The 17,893-nt window shown below is 37.1% G+C and overlaps 1 protein-coding gene across 2 annotated transcripts in view; it reads right to left on the reverse strand.

Moving 5' to 3' along the window:
* Positions 1-243: 243 nt before the first annotated feature.
* The window catches only part of LOC136838692 (uncharacterized), a 164,048-nt gene continuing 146,398 nt past the window's right edge, over positions 244-17,893 (reverse strand). Inside the window, exons 3-15 of one of the 2 annotated variants that reach the window (XM_067104098.1) lie at positions 9,126-9,227; positions 8,784-8,979; positions 8,461-8,559; positions 7,968-8,066; positions 7,126-7,401; positions 5,830-6,012; positions 5,046-5,216; positions 3,323-3,543; positions 2,274-3,191; positions 1,635-1,822; positions 1,123-1,290; positions 771-842; positions 244-316 (exon numbers count right to left, since the gene is read on the reverse strand). In XM_067104098.1, the coding sequence (XP_066960199.1) occupies positions 1,286-1,290; positions 1,635-1,822; positions 2,274-3,191; positions 3,323-3,543; positions 5,046-5,216; positions 5,830-6,012; positions 7,126-7,401; positions 7,968-8,066; positions 8,461-8,559; positions 8,784-8,979; positions 9,126-9,148 (2,379 nt within the window). In that variant the 5' untranslated portion in view covers positions 9,149-9,227 and the 3' untranslated portion in view covers positions 244-316; positions 771-842; positions 1,123-1,285. The remainder of the gene's footprint in view (positions 317-770; positions 843-1,122; positions 1,291-1,634; positions 1,823-2,273; positions 3,192-3,322; positions 3,544-5,045; positions 5,217-5,829; positions 6,013-7,125; positions 7,402-7,967; positions 8,067-8,460; positions 8,560-8,783; positions 8,980-9,125; positions 9,228-17,893) is intronic. The other variant, XM_067104099.1, reaches the window with a different exon arrangement.

Raw genomic sequence — 17,893 nt, forward strand, 5'->3', positions numbered from 1 at the left:
AACTTATAATGAATTACTCTCAAAAACAAAACTCATTAGGCCATAAACGTGAATACAGAAAGCAAAGACCAAGTCCGATAAATGGCAACAACGTGCAACCAGATAGCACTGATGTAGGCACCATCTGGTTAATAGTTTTTCCTATTTGAAAACAGAAAATAACTATCTCAAGTACGCAGCACAGTAATACTCTTAACAACAACAAGTAAAATATTCGCACAGGTCTAATAAAACGCATTATTAATGAAAAAATATTTAATATAATCACGTCTTCGCTTCGGGAGATGGATTTCATCACAACCTCAAGCCGAAAATCCTGTAAGGATCGGATAAAACCACAGTTATAATAATAATCTACTTATAATAGGCATAATCAAGTATAGGTCTACTGTAGTTTAGCTAGTTTCTGTATTTTGTTTGTATCTAGTGACTAAAACTTACCGGTACCACAATAACTCTCACAATTTGTTATGTGGCTTTTATATGAAACATTATGAGTTATTGTATAATAAAAATTTTGATATCAGAGTCACTGCAACATTCAAACTATAATTTTTGGTAAAAAAAAAATAAAAATATACAGTGCAAGAAGTGAATCAAACAGGCATTCTTATAATGAAAATGACGAATTAAAATGACCAATTCCAGGGACGGTAATGTAATGAAACCTATCACTGAAAGAGACACCATATTTTTTTGCTTTTTAGCCTTTGGGAAACAATAAAAAATGAAATAAACACAAAATTAAAAAAAAAAAAAAAAAAACTCACCAAATCAAGCCTAGAATGTCCACACGACACATTGGAGTTACCGGCTGGCTTTTGACTTTCAGCCAAGCTTTTCTGGGGGTGAAAAAAAAAAAAGTATTTTGAAAATGTTAAATTCACACATATATAAACAGTGATCTCGGGAAATTGTTAGTTATCTAAACAAAACGTTTAATGACGAAGCAAATATCTAAATAGGGAATTTAATTTGAAAGCAAAATGATTAAGCATATTTCGTTAGACGTCTTGTAATACCAAGATTGAAAGCTTCCATTAGACCAAAAGATTTCAAAACGTTCTGAAGTAACGGGAAACACAGCTGAAACAGCTCTGCAAATAACCAAAATCATTATACCTTTCATTCTAGAATGCTCCGTTTATGGTGAGAGATTCTTAGCAAGATGACGACGGCCTTTGTAATCCGACCCTGAAGACTGATCACCAGTCAGGTGCAGGAACCTCATCTCCGTCTCTGAGCGGTTGATTCTTAACCGCTTTTGGCAGCAGTTCTAGCAAGTTCAACCTGCGCAGAGTGTGAATAAAGGATTAAATTATTTAGTTTGTTAATGAGAAAGTATATTTCTCGTGTTTCAGTTTATTGTTAAGAAAGTATAAGTATTTTATCCATTAGAAAATTGACCAAACTCATGTCGTTTACGACAAGAGCTATAAGCCTACTAGTTCAAACCATATAACGCGTTCTGTATGAACTGAGTCTACAGAGCAGAAGTTTCTACTAATTTCTCAACTCAGACCACAACAGTATAAGTTTTAGTACAACAATTAGATCAAATTATGACTTTTTGACAACTTAAAGACTGAGAACTTTCCTCGGGAATAGTAACAACAATAAAATAATCATATCACCTGAGAAAGTTGGTGAAGGTTCCTGTGACGACGATGAGGACAGTCTAGCCGAGTACCCCGAGTCGTTCTGAGAATCACGTTCCTTGAATGGACTAAGTGGAGGTCTTCCAGGACGTCTGACTGGTTCCAGGTGACCCTTGGCGAAGTAACCGTCGTACAAACGTTGTGCTACTTGCTGCATCTTTTTCCTGGAAAGTGTTCCATATTAAAGACTCAACAGGTTTCCTAGATTTGATGTGATTTGATTTAAGAAAAGTAGGCTACACAGCCCAGCACTGAGGCACTTTCAGCCATTCAGTGCTTGAGACATACAAAAGAGGGAGACGGAGTAGATGGACAGCTAAATGGAAAAAAAGGAAGTGGGAATGGGGGTATGATAAATGGCCAAAAAGTGTCTGCAGTTAGGATGCAGTGCACCATGAGGTATTGCACTGACAGCACTAGCCCCTTGGGGGCTCAGTTTTCTAGAAAGTTTTCTAATAATCAACATAAACATATCTTTTTCGTTTTAATGAAATTCTCTATCTAATTTACAACTCTACCAAACCAAAGACTTCCCTATCATGAACAACTGCGCTAACAGAACTCTAGTTTCACCACTGCAGAAATTAAACAAAATAGTTGTTGAAATGAACTTGCCTGTCTAAATCCAGTTCAGTCTCAACTTCAGGCTTCCCTTGAGGTGGTCTTGAATAAGACTCGTATACACCCTCCGACTGGCCTTTATCGGTCGGAGGATTATATCTCTGATGCATTTTAAAGTTCATTCTGTTATAATTGTACTCTGAAACTAACGTAGTTTGACTACCATGGACTGTTGCATTGCTCCGTTGAAGCGGGTGCTGATTGTAGTAACTAATACCTTGATGAAGTTTACGCTTCCCCCCACCAAAGTCATCTAAGTTTGTCATATTATATGGTGTATTCGACTTCGGGATGGCTCCACTTTCAACCCTAGGCCTATCACTCTCCTTTCTAACTTCGTGGGGGAATAATCTCATATTACCATTCGATCTTGTGCCCATTTTCGAGGTTTGGGAGCCGTGGCTCATTGGAGAAGTATGCTGACTCTCTATAATTCTGGGACTGTGTGACAGTGAACTGCTTCTTGCTCTGCTGTTGATTTTTCTAGTGTCGCGCTCACTTGAAGCTCCGCTGTCTGTAGATTCCTTGACTAGATCTGGTGAAGGGGGGAAAACGGCCAGCAATTTCATTTCACTCCTGAATTTGAATGGCCCGTAAGGATCATCCAGCAGTTCGCTAGAATCGATTGAATTTCTACGGCTCTCGCGCCGTTTAGACGCGGGCGTTAACCTCCAGCCATCTTCAGTAATTCGCGACTGACAGCCGTCAGGAGAAGCACATCTCCAGCTTCCGGGTACAAGTGAAGCTATTGGTTTTCGGTACTCTGACAGGACGTCGTCATCGTCAGGACGACTCTGCGTTATGTTATACATGGACGTAGGATGATCCAGAACCTTTAGCCCTTTGTACGAAGAGAAACGGCCGCTTTCACAATCTTCTCTGTACTCTGAGACTGCCTCTTCTGACCAGGATCTGTAGGAAGAGAATTTGTACCTAGTTTCTTTACAGGTAATCAAGGAAGAAGACTGATATCAATTCATAAGATAGTTTGGAACAATACATCTTCATCAACATTGAAAACTGTAAAATTCTGAAAAAAATACCTAGTTATGGGTACAATTCCAGAGCCCTGATCTCTAGACCTCCTGGAAGGCCCGGGGATGGCGTAACCTTTTGGAATTTGCGTGTAGAGATAAGAGGAACTTATGGCTAGTTGATGTTCAGCCCACTGCCTGAGCTGTTCGGCTCGGTGGTTGATGGATTCTCCAGTTTGGCTGGATGACGACACTTCTGCGCTACTTCTTCCTTCTTTCACTTTGGTAGTCTTGTTTTTTTAGGGGTAAATAATCGGCTTTAAGTAAGTGTCCAAGCCTTATATTTTAAATAAGTACCAAAGCCTTATTTTTAAGGTAAATAATCAGTCACAAGTAAGTACCTATGCGTTGTTGTTTAAGGTTAATAATCAATTCTAAGTAAATATCCAAGCCTTACTTTTTAAAATAAATAAATAATCAGTTATAAGTGGGTATCCAAACATTATTTTGTACGGAAAATAATTTGTTGTAAGCAAATATCTAAGTCTTATTTTTCAAGTTAATTAATCAATTATAAGTACGTATCTAAGCCTTATTTTTCAAGGCAAATAACCTGTTATAAGTAAGTGTCCAAGCCTTGTTTTTTACGGTAAATAATTTGCCATAAGAAAATATTCAAGACTGATTTTTTAAGGTAAATAATCAGTTAGAAGTAAGTATTCAAACCCTATTTTTTGCGGTAAATAATCAGTTACGAGTAAGTATCCAAGCCTTGTTTTTTAAGGCAAATAATCAGTTATCCGTATTCAAGCCTTATTTTTTAAGGTAAATAACCAGTTATAAGTAAGTATGCAAGCCCTATTTTTTAAGAGAAATAATCAGTTATAAGTAGGTATCCAAGCCTTATTTTTAAGGTAAATAATCAGTCATAAGAAGTGTCCAAGCCCTATTTTTTAAGGCAAATAATCAGTTATAAATATGTATTCAAGCTTTATTTTATAAGTACTCTAGCCCTATTTTTTAAGGTAAATAATGTTATAAGAATATATTCAAGTTTGATTTTTTGCAAAAAATAATCAGTTATAAGTAAGCAGCCAAGCCTTATTCTTAGAGTAAATTATCAGTTACAAGTTAGTATCGAAGTCTTACTTTGTAAGGTAAATAATTAGTTATAGGTAAGTATTGAAGTCTTATTTTTTTTTAAGTTAAATAACCGGCTATTAGTAAGCATCCAAGCCTTATTTTTTAAGGTAAATAATCAGTTATAAGTAAGTATCCAAGCCTTATATTTAAGGCAAATAATCAAGTACAAGGTAAATAAATAAGTAGGTATTCAGTTCTTATTTTTTAAGTTAAAGCAATCCGATATATATAAATATTCAAACCTTATTTTTAAGGTAAATAATCAGTAATAAATAACCTAGCCTTATTCTTTAAGGTAAATAATGTTATAATTAACTATCTAAGCCTTATTTTTAAGGTAAATAGTTATAAGTAAGTATCCAAGCCTTATTTTTCAAGGTAAATAATCAGTTATGAGTAAGTATTTAGTATAGCAAAATGGAAAAATCATCCTTTCTTTCTTTCTTTCTGTAAATCTACAGCTGAAAACCCTAACGGACAAAGTCAACGGACCATAAACCCAAGGCCTAGAAGATGCATCTATATGAAAACTAAAGAACTTGCATTTAATTCAACTCATATCAAATTACATTTGACGCTTTCGCGAATCAGCTGAGTGGTACTAAAACCTGAAAAGGAAATCCAAACCTGTTAAGCATCGGTTACTCACATGGTGAACTTGCGCCTTTGTCAGGCGTTCCAGCTCACTGATCTTGGCGTCAAGCTTTAAATTTGCTGCTTCAATGCGATCGAGAAGGGCAAATCTGTCCTTCTCTAATTTATTCTCGACGTCTTTGACAAATGGGGTGCAAAGGCAAGAGTTGCCCACGCCCAAAGGACCCTGTAACGAAGAAAATATCAAGGGATATTTGACGAATTTAGGCTTAAAGTATAACCACATCGAAGTCAGTTGAAGATCGTGGGCCTACTATTGAATTTTATTCAGTTATGAAAGTCTACGATAAAAAGAACTGATAGGCCTACAACGAAAAAGCTCTAGCTGCAATAATAAGTACTAATAGGGCAAAATCAGAAAGAGCTTTAGAGTATTAATCAAGATGGCAAAAATCACCGAGCATAAATGCTCAAGTCTCAGCTGCCTGCGAGTCGCCTCTGTTATATCAAACCTTTCAACAAAATCAAAACAAAGTATACTACTTCTGTAAAAAAAAAAAAAAAAAAGCTAAATGTTTAGAAGTCTCACGTATGTTCCGAGTCGTCCCTGATACATAAATTTTAACCTTTCAGCAAAATCTCTGAAAAACAGATCCGAACAAAGCACACTAGGTCTATAAAAAACAAAGCTAAATCTTTAAAAGTCCTAGGTATGTTCCGAGTCGTCCCTAATACATAAACATTACAACAAAAGCACGGAGAAATACATTAAAACAAAGCATACTACTTCCAGAAGAAGAAGAAGAAAAGAAAATAAAAACACGGTCACAGCAACCCACCTTCCTGATATTCCCAGCGAGATCGATGTAGTATTGTTCACCAGCACCAAGAGGGTCTCTGGGAAGGGAGTCCAGATTTGGGGCAGCTAGTTCCTGGGTGGGGGCCGGCGGGAAATACTGACAGCCGTAGGGAGACCAGGAGACGTGACGTCCCCGAGACTTCTCTTTGGAGTCGTGTTTAGCCTGCGTTTGTTTACAAGGTAAAACAAGTGTTTGGGATTTCAATGTCTTATTTATCAATATAATAATAGTGATGATATGCTACTGATGATTTTCTGGTTTGGTTTATGAAAATTTAGGCGTATTAAACCAAGCACTGGGGCACTTTCAGCCAGTCAGCTGTGAAGACATTGAAAAGAGGGAGTTGGAGTGGTTGGACGGCAAGATTAAAGAAAGAAAGCAGGAATGGAGGTAAAGACAATAGCTAAGAAATGGGTGCAGCTAGGGGCCGAAGGAACGTTGCAAACAAACCTTCAGTAACCTACAGTGCACCATGTTGGACGATAATGGACGATAATAACGTTACTATAATTAGTACGAGTACTACTTCACTATTACTTATATCAAGGCATTTCCATAACGTTAATTGCAATATAATTTGATTTGCTAGTATACATATATGTATACTAACAAATATACAAAATATATGGAAAAATATATACAAATTCTTAAAATAAAAAGGCACCAAAAGCATTTGATATTAACATGAAATGCTTCCAAAATTTAAATAACTTAAAAACAGTCCATGCTATCTTATACTTCCATACGAAATCTTACTTAGATGTTTTGTTATTTTTATTCCTTATTGCACACTTTCCCATATGTGTATGGTATAAATGATACAAAGGTATTTTGCAAAGTTTGCAAACTGAACAAAAATGCATGTTATAAAAATGATCACGTTTTTTTTCTTACACACACACACACACACACACACACACACACATATATATATATATATATATATATATATATATATATATATATATATATATATATATATATACATACCCATACTGTTAAAAATTATGGTAGTAAATAGGGAAATCGAGACGCTACTGTTCAAGTTCGGCCTAGGTCTGGACAACAACAAGTAGCTTACTCGTCAAATTTTTAATAGAGAAAAAACAAAATATAGATACACACTGTACTATACTAAATAAACGAAACAGATAATGTTCTCGCTAATATGAAGACGTAAATTAGGTCTTATTTACGACAGAAGTCAGTCACTGACCAAAATTATTAGTTTAATCGCACACGTCGAAATAAAAAAAGAACAGGGACAGTACTTACAGCATTTACCTTTTTCTTATCTTTGGCTTTCGTGCTGCTCTCTTTGCTGGAAGACCCGCTCCCGTTGGCCTTCTCTCTCTTCTTGTCTCCCTTCTTGTCCGTCTTCCCTTCGTCGACGAAGTCCTTGAAGGTGACTTCCTTGATCTCCTTCTTCTTCTGCTCCTGCTCCTGACGGACTCTCTCCTCGTGGGACACCACCGGCGGAGGATTCCTCAAGGTCTCCGCGATCTGGTCGAAGCCCTTCCGAAGGGCTATGTCCACTGGGGTCTCGTTTTGCTACGCCGTCGAGAAATGGAGAGAAAATCATGCAAATTAACGTTCTAAAAGAAATGGTTTCAAGTTTCTAAAGAGTAATTTGCATATGAGTCTAACACTTTCGTTTCACGGAAATAGAACAACGAAATATTTGATTTCGCAGCAATTTTTATATGTAATAATTCATTAGGCCTAGGCCTCCTGATGTAAGAATTATAATGATTTTTCATAATTCTCATTAAATGAACATGATTACGTACTCTTCTGAGCAATTCAGCCAAGTCTGACAAAAATACTAATTTCTCGCTGGAAGTGCATAAGCCTACGGCCTACCAACATCTAGCAACAAAGCGAATCCCAGAACATTACAGAGCTCTTACAATAACAGTTTGATAACGGACGTCAACGAGCTACAGTGTTATGATTATCACAATTAAAGCACGCTTTCCACACACATGTACATAACATATACATAAAACCAACATTATGCAATATGGATGAAAATATATAAAATGCACACTTGAAACTAGAAGCTCTCATAACTACAAGTCTCTTGGCTTTAGAGAAAGAAGAAGCAGATGACAAACCTTATTCCTAATCTTCTGGTTTGCCGAAGACTCCAGTAGGATTTTGGTCAACTTCTTCCGGTTCATCGCTACCGCAATGTGCAAAGCAGTGTCGTTGTTCTGGGAGAAACAAAAGACATTAAACAAAAGGCAGTAAACAAAAGAGGGTAATGGTGATTTAGTTTTGCATCTACTTAAACTGAGCATTTTCACATTAGTCTCAATATACGTGATCACAGTTACATGATTTGATACGAACTTTCGGCCATTCAGGGCTTAAGACAGTGGAAACAGGGAGATAAAGTGGTTGGACAGCAAGATTTGTAATAATAATAATAATAATAATAATAATAATAATAATAATAATAATAATAATAATAATAATAATTTAAAATGTTATGTACAGAACACAATCCAAAACTAATGGCGATTACAAGGTCAGTACTGTGAGAGAGAGAGAGAGAGAGAGAGAGAGAGAGAGAGAGAGAGAGCAAACGCACGCCCGTGAACTCACCTTGTTTACCTCGTTGACGTTGGCTTTGCCAGAAATAAGAATACGGGAGACGCCCGCGTGGCCGTAGCGGGCAGCCGTGTGCAGGGGCGTGTCGCCATACTGGAAAGAAACGATTCGTGAAATAAATTCCTGGGAATAAATTCTCCTCTCCGGTTTATTCCTCTGGCAATGAACTTAGGGGTTCGGTCTATTTGAGCTGGACTTTCTAGTGGTAGGTTTTATTTGACAATTTAGACTATTTATAGGTCTAAAAAGTTTGGAGAGGTGATTGTTTAGTTTTGTTGAGAATTGTTTAGTAATTTATGCATTTAGTTTAGTCTTACGTTGTTCTTAATGTCGGGTTTACACCCAGCTAGCAGCAATATTCGACTGGTTTGGTTATGGCTGTTCTGGCAAGCCAGGTGAAGGGGCAAAGCCCCCTTTGTTCTTGATGTACACGTTGGCTTTGGCGCGAACGAGGGCTTCCGCTGTCTGGCTGTATCCCTTCCACGCAGCCTCGTGAAGCGCTGTGTTCCCGTGCTGTAAAGCGGTAAAACCAAACAAAAACAGTAAAAACATTATTAGCTATTACAGTAATTATTTAAAACACGGCTACAACTTAATATGACTACGCCTTCAGACGTCGATTCCGACAGAAGGCAACGCAGTAGGCCTATAGGACTAACCTGATCGTCCTGGTGGTCGACATTCGATTTTTGCTTGATCAGCAAACGCACGATCTCCAGATGACCTTCGGAGGCAGCCCGCTGGAGTGCCGTGTAGCCGTACTGTAAGCAAGAAGTAACACATATCAACAAAATGTGAAGAACGCTGAACTTTAAAATCTATGAATTTTCTAGCGAAGAAGAATGAACGAAAACACAACAGTTACAGTCGAGTGAATTACAGTCTGGAGAGGCGCATACGCCCAGCCATTGCATAAAATCACCTCGATAGTTTGGAGGACGTTGCCTGGGATAAAATGTAGGAACGAAAGAAAAGTACAGAGTTGAAGGATTATGAAAATATATACCTTGCAATCCCATAATCTAATACACTCCAATTGTGGTGGGGAGTTCTATGCCTCGTGTAATAATTTCTTAAGTTTCGATCGTCATTTTTAAAATTCACTTCCAGATGTAAAGTGATAAAGCCAATAACATTTAACAATAATTAAGATAAATTCAAGAAAAACATTTTTCCTAGAGAGAGAGAGAGAGAGAGAGAGAGAGAGAGAGAGAGAGAGAGAGAGAGAGAGAGAGAGAGATGGTTGAAGGGAGTGACCCGGTTTGACAATAAAAATGAGATGACGCTCAAAGCCTTCATCATCAATTACCACTTTTCTATCCACTCAATGAATAGGCCTATACAATCACCTGAGCAGGAATACATCTAGGCCTATATACTACAACTGACAGTGGTTATCCCAGCACGAGTCTTCCTTTACATAAAGGACCTCCTTGACTTCCCCTACCAAACAATGAGTCTATTATTCTCGACGTGTGAAAGGTTTCGGTTCGAAAAGGACATTTTGCTACGCACAACTTCTCATGTTTAATAAAAAAAAAAAAAAGTCTGGGTAAGTTTTCTCTGAGACTATATAGTTTCTATTACGATTTTGTTTTTGTATGTTGAATCTAGTGCTTAGATTTCACAAATCTTATTTTAGAAAAAATGCGACGCTAGAAGGGTAAAATATATACATAAAAATACTAGGCATAAATCAATTGCACATCATGCTAACTTCACAGCTATACTGCGCATGAGCAGCTCATACAACTTTTCCTGTTTACAAAGCGTGTCTGTTTACATAATTATCTATCTGTTACCTATACACAAAACAGCGTACATGTTAGCATTTACGCTACGAGAATTGTAACAAAAAATCAGGTTGCACTGAGAGAGAGAGAGAGAGAGAGAGAGAGAGAGAGAGAGAGAGAGAGAGAGAGAGAGAGAAACGATCCCCGTGCCTTAACGAGTTCATGCGATGGCAATCAAAATGATATACGGCTGATGTGACAAGTGATGAGATTAAAACTAACGCCGAGGAAGGCGCGAAGGACAAAGGCGGTCAAGGTCTGGGTAAAAGAGAAATGAGGTTATAGACTTGACAAAGGGCGAGGTACATTAAAGGAGGTGGTTTGTGGCATATTGTTCGACTTTTATTTTCTTTTTATTTTTCTTTTATTCAGTTTCCTTTTGTCCATTTGACCTCGTATCTGGACCTCTATTCTGAGGGGTTGTTCTCTGTTTCTGCTGGCGTTTAAATCGGCATTTACCTTAGCTTACTGATTTAAGAGAGCTTGTCGTAGCACTAAGGGAAACAAACTATTTTCGTCTATAATTGACAGGTTTCGGAAAACTAATTAGTTTTCACCTAGTTTCTGGGAGGCTATCTTTACAATAATCATACCTTTGTAACATTTATGATTACCAAACTTACATTATCAGAAGTAAAAAGGACAATAAACCTTCAAGTATCCACTCAGCTGTAAGAAAATGCTAAATCTCGCGGTTTTTTTTTTTTTTTGTGACGATTTAGGCTATGTCTGGTTTTGCAAGTAGGACAATTCTGTGCAGTTCTTCACCGCCAAAACTAATTCAAATACCATCAAAGTTTCAAGACGACAGTCCTCTTCATATTTAAATACCAACGCGAACATTCTTTCTAAAGACGATGAAGGCCCCCTTTGCTTATCCAAAGATGCATTTTCATTGCCTATGTTTCTTTTTCTTTTTTTACAATACCATGGTTCTGGGACTACTTTCCCTATCAACATCTCTTCGACTCTCTCTCTCTCTCTCTCTTCCCCTCCCTCCCCTATGTGAGATAAAATGGCGGATGGGAATCCTTGTCCCTACGGGTATAATCAGTTGGTCCATTTCTTCCACTGTCAGACCCTGTTAACTCGCCTACTTTCTTCGTGTCAGGCTGATGGATGGAAAGGAGTGAGCCATTTTATTCCACTTCATCTACAGACTCCTTGTTGGGTGTACAAGAATTCTTAGCCTTTCAAAAGTTTTTAATTGTAAAATGCCTAAAATAAGAAATGGTATCATCTATAAACACCAATATTCCTAGACTCACTCTCCCTTCTTCAATACTCCTCCTGCGGTGTATTCAACACTGCAAGAATATATTTCCTTACAGCTTTAACCACTTAAAATATTTCTTCAAATTATTTTTAGCTATCTCCATCCTTTCTTTCTTTACTTTGCGAGCTCTACCACCTGCCATCACAACCCCTTAAGAAGACGCAGGTGCGACGGAGAACTCGCCACCCACCGTCATAGGCCAGACCCTTGTTGTAACACTGTCCCGTCTCTTTTCGCTCTAGTATTATCCAAGGTCCTTGGTATTATCATCGTCAGTTTACAGCCTGTATTACAACGAAGTCCGTTGTCTGGTTTGGAGGTCTGTACTGATTTTATTGCCCCTTCTTTGCCTCACAGATCGCTCGCGTTCCGTACGCTTGTCTACTTGGGAGTTTTAAGTCAAATTTCCAACCTGACCAACCAGGACCTTTCTCAGACGGTTCAGTTTTCAGGTCTACCTATCAGTTATATACTATAATCCTTTCAGCAGCCCTTCCCAGACGTGACACCGAGCCCACCGATGAGTAATTGCCCAGAACCGTCGTCGTAAACGCTCTTGTAAACTCCTCTTAATGACCCACTTCGCCTCTAATTGCTCATTCCGGTACGGGCAAGTACCGCCACCACCACCAGTGAGTGGTGGCCTTGACATCGTCGCTTCACCCACAGAGGTTGTGGGACCCTCGAACAAAAATTCTCAAATTCTCATCCTGAAGGAGTGAGCATTTTCCGTCTCGAGACTTCGTTCTTTTTGAGACTTCCTTCTTTTACGGCCTGTCGGACGTGGGGCGGTGGTGGAGGTGGAGGAGAATAAGTTTCTTAAGCTCTGACCTTCGAAAAGCCTTTGTGAGAGAAACCTGAGACGCCACCTTTGGGGATGAGATGCCATTAGAAGGGACTGACTTACAAAGTCTCTTTACCGGCCAAGAGACAGAGAGGGGGGAGGTCTCTCTCTCTCTCTCTCTCAAAGTCTGAGGATTATGACCACACACAATAAACGTGCCATTCTGGCTTATGATAAGCCTAAATGTATAGGATACATAATTTCTTTATCGTATTGAGAATGTGTACGCTAAGCCCGCCCTATATGCTGAGGTTATAACCTTCCTATCTGCTGCGGACGCGGTAAAATTGATTTAGTCTGTTAACCGGGGTCGTAAAAAGGACATAAATAAGTGATGCGAGATTGTTTGTCCAAACAAACCGACGCTTTATCGACTGAATCGAACAGCAAAGTCTAATATCTTAAGTGATCTAAACATCATGGGGAGACTTTTCCATCTCCACAAGCAAATATTTTTATTTAATCTTTATATTTTTTTTCTTTATGGACTGGTCAGATGGTATTTCAAACCGGCTTATCCTAACGTCAAATAAAAGGTCTGAACTCGCATCTCTCAGAGGTAGGTCTAGGTCCGCACGTGATAAAAATTCAGAATATCTCTTGGTTTATTCATACGTCATTACACGCTGAATAAAAATCTGAATAAAAGTCTGAATACATTTAATAGATCTTTTGTGGGCTTGTTTAGCATGCTTATCTCCAGCCGTGAAAGTGGAGGACTCGATTACACGGCGATTTTCAAAGGGTTTATCATCCACTGACAACGAAGTGTGGCCAACAAGACGTCGAGTTTAGGAGTGTGTCACAACGCTTATGAGTCTAGTGAACGAGACGAACACTCTAGAGCTAGTTCCGGTTCAATGCATAGTAAAGTCTCTCATTTATCGTAAACTGCCAAAGCCTCAGAAATGCCTTCCTAAAAGGGGTCAATGAAGGGATGCAAGTCACAAGTGAAAGGTCAACTAGGGTCAATGCGATGGCCTTCATGTGTCAGGTGTCTCTATTAGAAATACCACGGCATACGAACCAAGAATTCTTAAGCGTTTGCTACAGACATTGCGGGAAGTACATAGAGAATACGCTTGTGCGAAACGGGGTTTGTGCTCCGTGTAATCGTGGTTTTCGATATAAATGAAGTTTCTCTCACGAGGGTGAGCTACAGCAAATATAATAGTTAGTGTTAGTACCAGTTATAATATTTATATTAATGGTACTCTGCTTAAACTAGGGCTGCAAAGCTGCTGTATTCAAACCTTAAATTTCATCATCTGGTTCCTTCAATCATCACCGTCCAAACACTCTCCCTCTTCTTTCCTAAATCTGTTTAATTACTAGATCCTTCAGGCCCATTATAACACCTCTCGAACTGATAACACCATTAGTCTTCCCATTAGGTCTATCTGACAGCAACTCTTCCGTCGCGCCCAGTATCCACGAAAGCGCCGCCAAGGCCTAATGGAGTTTGACATCATTACACCTTCATTCTCCCACCACCTTGCGTTAATAGCTTAATGGAGTGTGAAGTGAGGGACCCGATGTTATCTGTGGGCATGGCAAGGATTAATTAATGATAAGAGATACAGGAAAATTCCTCGAGATTTTTAGTTAACGCTGCACTCATCTTCTTTAAGTTTTGGCTGAGTTAGGATGCTCAAGTTTTGGTGCCTAGATGAATCTAAGTATTTTATAACACTGAGGACAACGAAGAGGTAAAATGCATGGATACTTGTTACTTGTTATATTCATGTAAGACGTGCAAGTACTTGTTACTTGTTACATTCATGCAAAAATTTACAAGACATGCTTACATATATTAGTATCGAAATTTGTAAACCACACCCAATGCCAAAGGTTGTTTGCAGTGTAATCTGGCCCATACCTGCACTCGCTTTTTAGACTTTTACTGTGCCTCCATCCCGCCTAATTTCTTCCATCTTACTGTCCAACCACTTCAACTCCCTCTTTTCACTGTCTTAAACACTAACTGGCTGAAAGCGCCTCAGTGGTTGGCTTAAGCCAAATTACAAATTATAAAAATAAAAATATTAGCTACATTCCCAATTATTTTATCAGCAAATCTTTAATTCACCTGAGACAAACCTTGCCGTAGGCCTAAGACCCACCTTACACCCCTTCATAAGGGCGTAGCTGGCGCCCCAGGTACAAAAAACCTCACCTTAACAGATTTCTGTTTCTGTTAACATTAATTTCACATTTAATTATTTATCTAATAATCATCATGTGGCGGTGAAATTAAAAACTGAATACCAAAATGGGATATATGAAAATTTCCAAGTTAGTACCTTCATACAGCGTGAAGATTCGACTGGAGTTCTGGCGTATTTATATACAGTATATCGATGAAAACTGTGTCCATATTTACCAACTTGACTTTCTCACAATCAGACTGTTGTAAAATTAATGGTAAAAATTCTAACGTTAATATAATAATGAGGACTTGACATTTAATTTCAGAAAGCACTTTTTATCCATGACAACGTCATTCAACTTTCTCTATCAAAAGAAGTTAATGTCAGCGTGTGTGTGTGTGTGTGTGTGTGTGTGTGTGTATATATATATATATATATATATATATATATATATATATATATATATATATATATATATATATACACACATTTAAACTGTCAAAACTGGGTACAGTAAAGACTAAATCTGTAAATTTAAATTAAACAGAAAAAGACAGCCGTTATATTAGGGTTTGAATGGTACCAAAATTTTACACTTCATTTTTCATTTTTGAAGTTGGGGTATACACACAGACACAGACACACACACACACACACACACACACACACATATATATATATATATATATATATATATATATATATATATATATATATATATATATGTAAACACAAGGTAGTACTAAAAACTCTATACGACCAGTTTGCAAATGCCATCACACCAGCTCTCAAAACTAACCAGCCATTTCGCTGTTCTCTCAACACGTATCTATCAAGTTTCTCTCTCTCTCTCTCTCTCTCTCTCTCTCTCTCTCTCTCTCTCACACACACACACACACACACACCACGCCTTCACTAGAGACATCAGTCGCTGTCAACTGGCCTTAGGAGAGGAGAGGCGTCGCTGTGTGCCTTATGAGGACCAAGATACTTTCAAGATAGCGTCAAAATGACTTGACCTCTTGGTTACCATGACACAGGATAAGATTAATTCAGGTTGTGTCGTCACTCGACTCGTAGCCTGGTTTTCGTTCTTTTTTTCACTTTCTGGGCCTCTTTCAATTATTTCTACAGTTTAAGGGATTTCGAGTTTTGAATTGGAATGAGATTCATTGATTATGAGTCTAAAGACGCTGTCTTTGATAATAGTACTATGGGTCTGCTTTTGAAAGAAATCCTAACTTTTCTTCGACAATAAACAATTCTAAATATAGCAATATCTACAATTTACTGATTCTTTTAAGAAAATGCCTAATGGAACTTTGAAAATTAATCATCCAACATACATGTAAGCTGGAATCTCTCTCTCTCTCATACAAAACCCGAACCAAAGAACTGTTCCTCTATAACAGAAGAAATATTTATCTCGAACTTCTGCCAGTTTGTAATCTGAATGCATTAGACTCATCCAACATTAGCTTGGTGTTTGCTTACTGCAAATCGGGACGCTGGAGATAGGCAAACAGAGCATGTTAATCAGATGGCATAAGGCGTCGACCCCTACTTAGTAGAATGTTCTTGAACTGGAATCAGTCGCTAGTTCTTGAAATGAAAGAAAATGTTTGCAGTTTTGAATTGTAAGTATACATACGTGTGTATGTGTCTGCAAATGAGTGTATGTCGCAGACAGCAAACATTACCAAGGATTTATAATCAATAATCAATCAACCTGTTATTCAGTGAGGTATGTATACCAACTTCAAATCTACCAGCAAGATGAAACATTTGAAATCTGACAAACCAGAAGGAACACAACATGTGGGTTCTAAACCATTCTGGCCACTAAGTGCGTGATTATAATGATATATACCTTTTCCTACGCCGTACTTGTCCTCTCCAAAGTTCCCAATCCCAACAATAATTTGTATAATTTTCTGAATATAACCTCTGAGATGATCTAACCTTCTTTATTAGCTTGAAATTTATTTAGTGGTTAAAACAGCTTCTTAGAGGGGGTGTATAAAAATTTGCATAAAAAAGACAAAAGTTTTTATGTGAACTAAATATATAATACATACATATAAATACATATATATAATATATATATATATATATATATATATATATATATATATATATATATATATATATATATATATATATATTGTATATACTATAAATTTATATATATATGTATACACATATATATATATATATATATATATATATATATATATATATATATATATATATATATATATATATATATAAATTTCTGACTCACGTCAGGATAAAGGTCTCTCAGGTGGAAAGCAAGGGCGTTACCCACTGGGCCATACAAGTCTAAAAGAAGTTGGAACCTGAGAGCAGAAATTTATTTCTGTTCCACACGTGATTGTGTGTTGATGATTTCTATATATATATATATATATATATATATATATATATATATATATATATATATATATATATATATATATCTTATATACACACTACTATAAATATATATATATATATATATATATATATATATATATATATATATATATATATATATATATGTGTGTGTGTGTGTGTGTGTGTGTGTGTGTGTGTGTGTGTAGAAGGAGGAGGAAAGGAATAATGGCCTATATCTATTCCCTCATTTCAAGCCTTTCCCACTGGGACAGGTAACAAAGGTAAAGTATGTGTGCGTCTAAGCATAAAATCGATCAATTAATTACAATGAGAGAGAGAGAGAGAGAGAGAATATGATAAATTATGATAAGGGGAGAGAGATGTGGCAAATTATAATAAAGGGAGACAGAAAGAGAATGAGAGAATATGACAAATTACGTTAAGAGTTTTTCGTCTACAGTTGAGTCCGTGGTGTTAAGCGATTACATTTTGTAAGGAGAAGAGTTCACTACACTTTAATCAGATCCACTGTATTAGCTTAGTCTAAATAAACTTCTGTTACTTCTTTCTAATGAACACCATATTCTTTGGAAGCTCGAATTTTAAGTCAATGGCCTCTGTGGTGGGCTTGTTCCATATGAATAGGGTTCATCTTCTAAATAATAATAATAATAATAGTAATATGCAGTATTGTAGCAGAGTACCATGGAAGGAATAATAATAATAATAATAATAATAATAATAATAATAATAATAATAATAATAATAAAAATAATAATAATAATAATGTGCTGTATTGTAGCACAGCACTATGGGAGAGAAATCTCCAGTCATATTATTTTCAAGCACATAACAATCCACTGAACATGAAATTAAGGTTCCACTACAAGATAACTTTCCACATCTCTAAAATAATCTTTATAAGAATTTCGCGGCCAACAACCAACACCAATAAATCCGCATGACT

The sequence above is a fragment of the Macrobrachium rosenbergii genome, chromosome 5, assembly GCF_040412425.1.
Source record: "Macrobrachium rosenbergii isolate ZJJX-2024 chromosome 5, ASM4041242v1, whole genome shotgun sequence".
Taxonomy (NCBI): Eukaryota; Metazoa; Arthropoda; class Malacostraca; order Decapoda; family Palaemonidae; genus Macrobrachium; species Macrobrachium rosenbergii.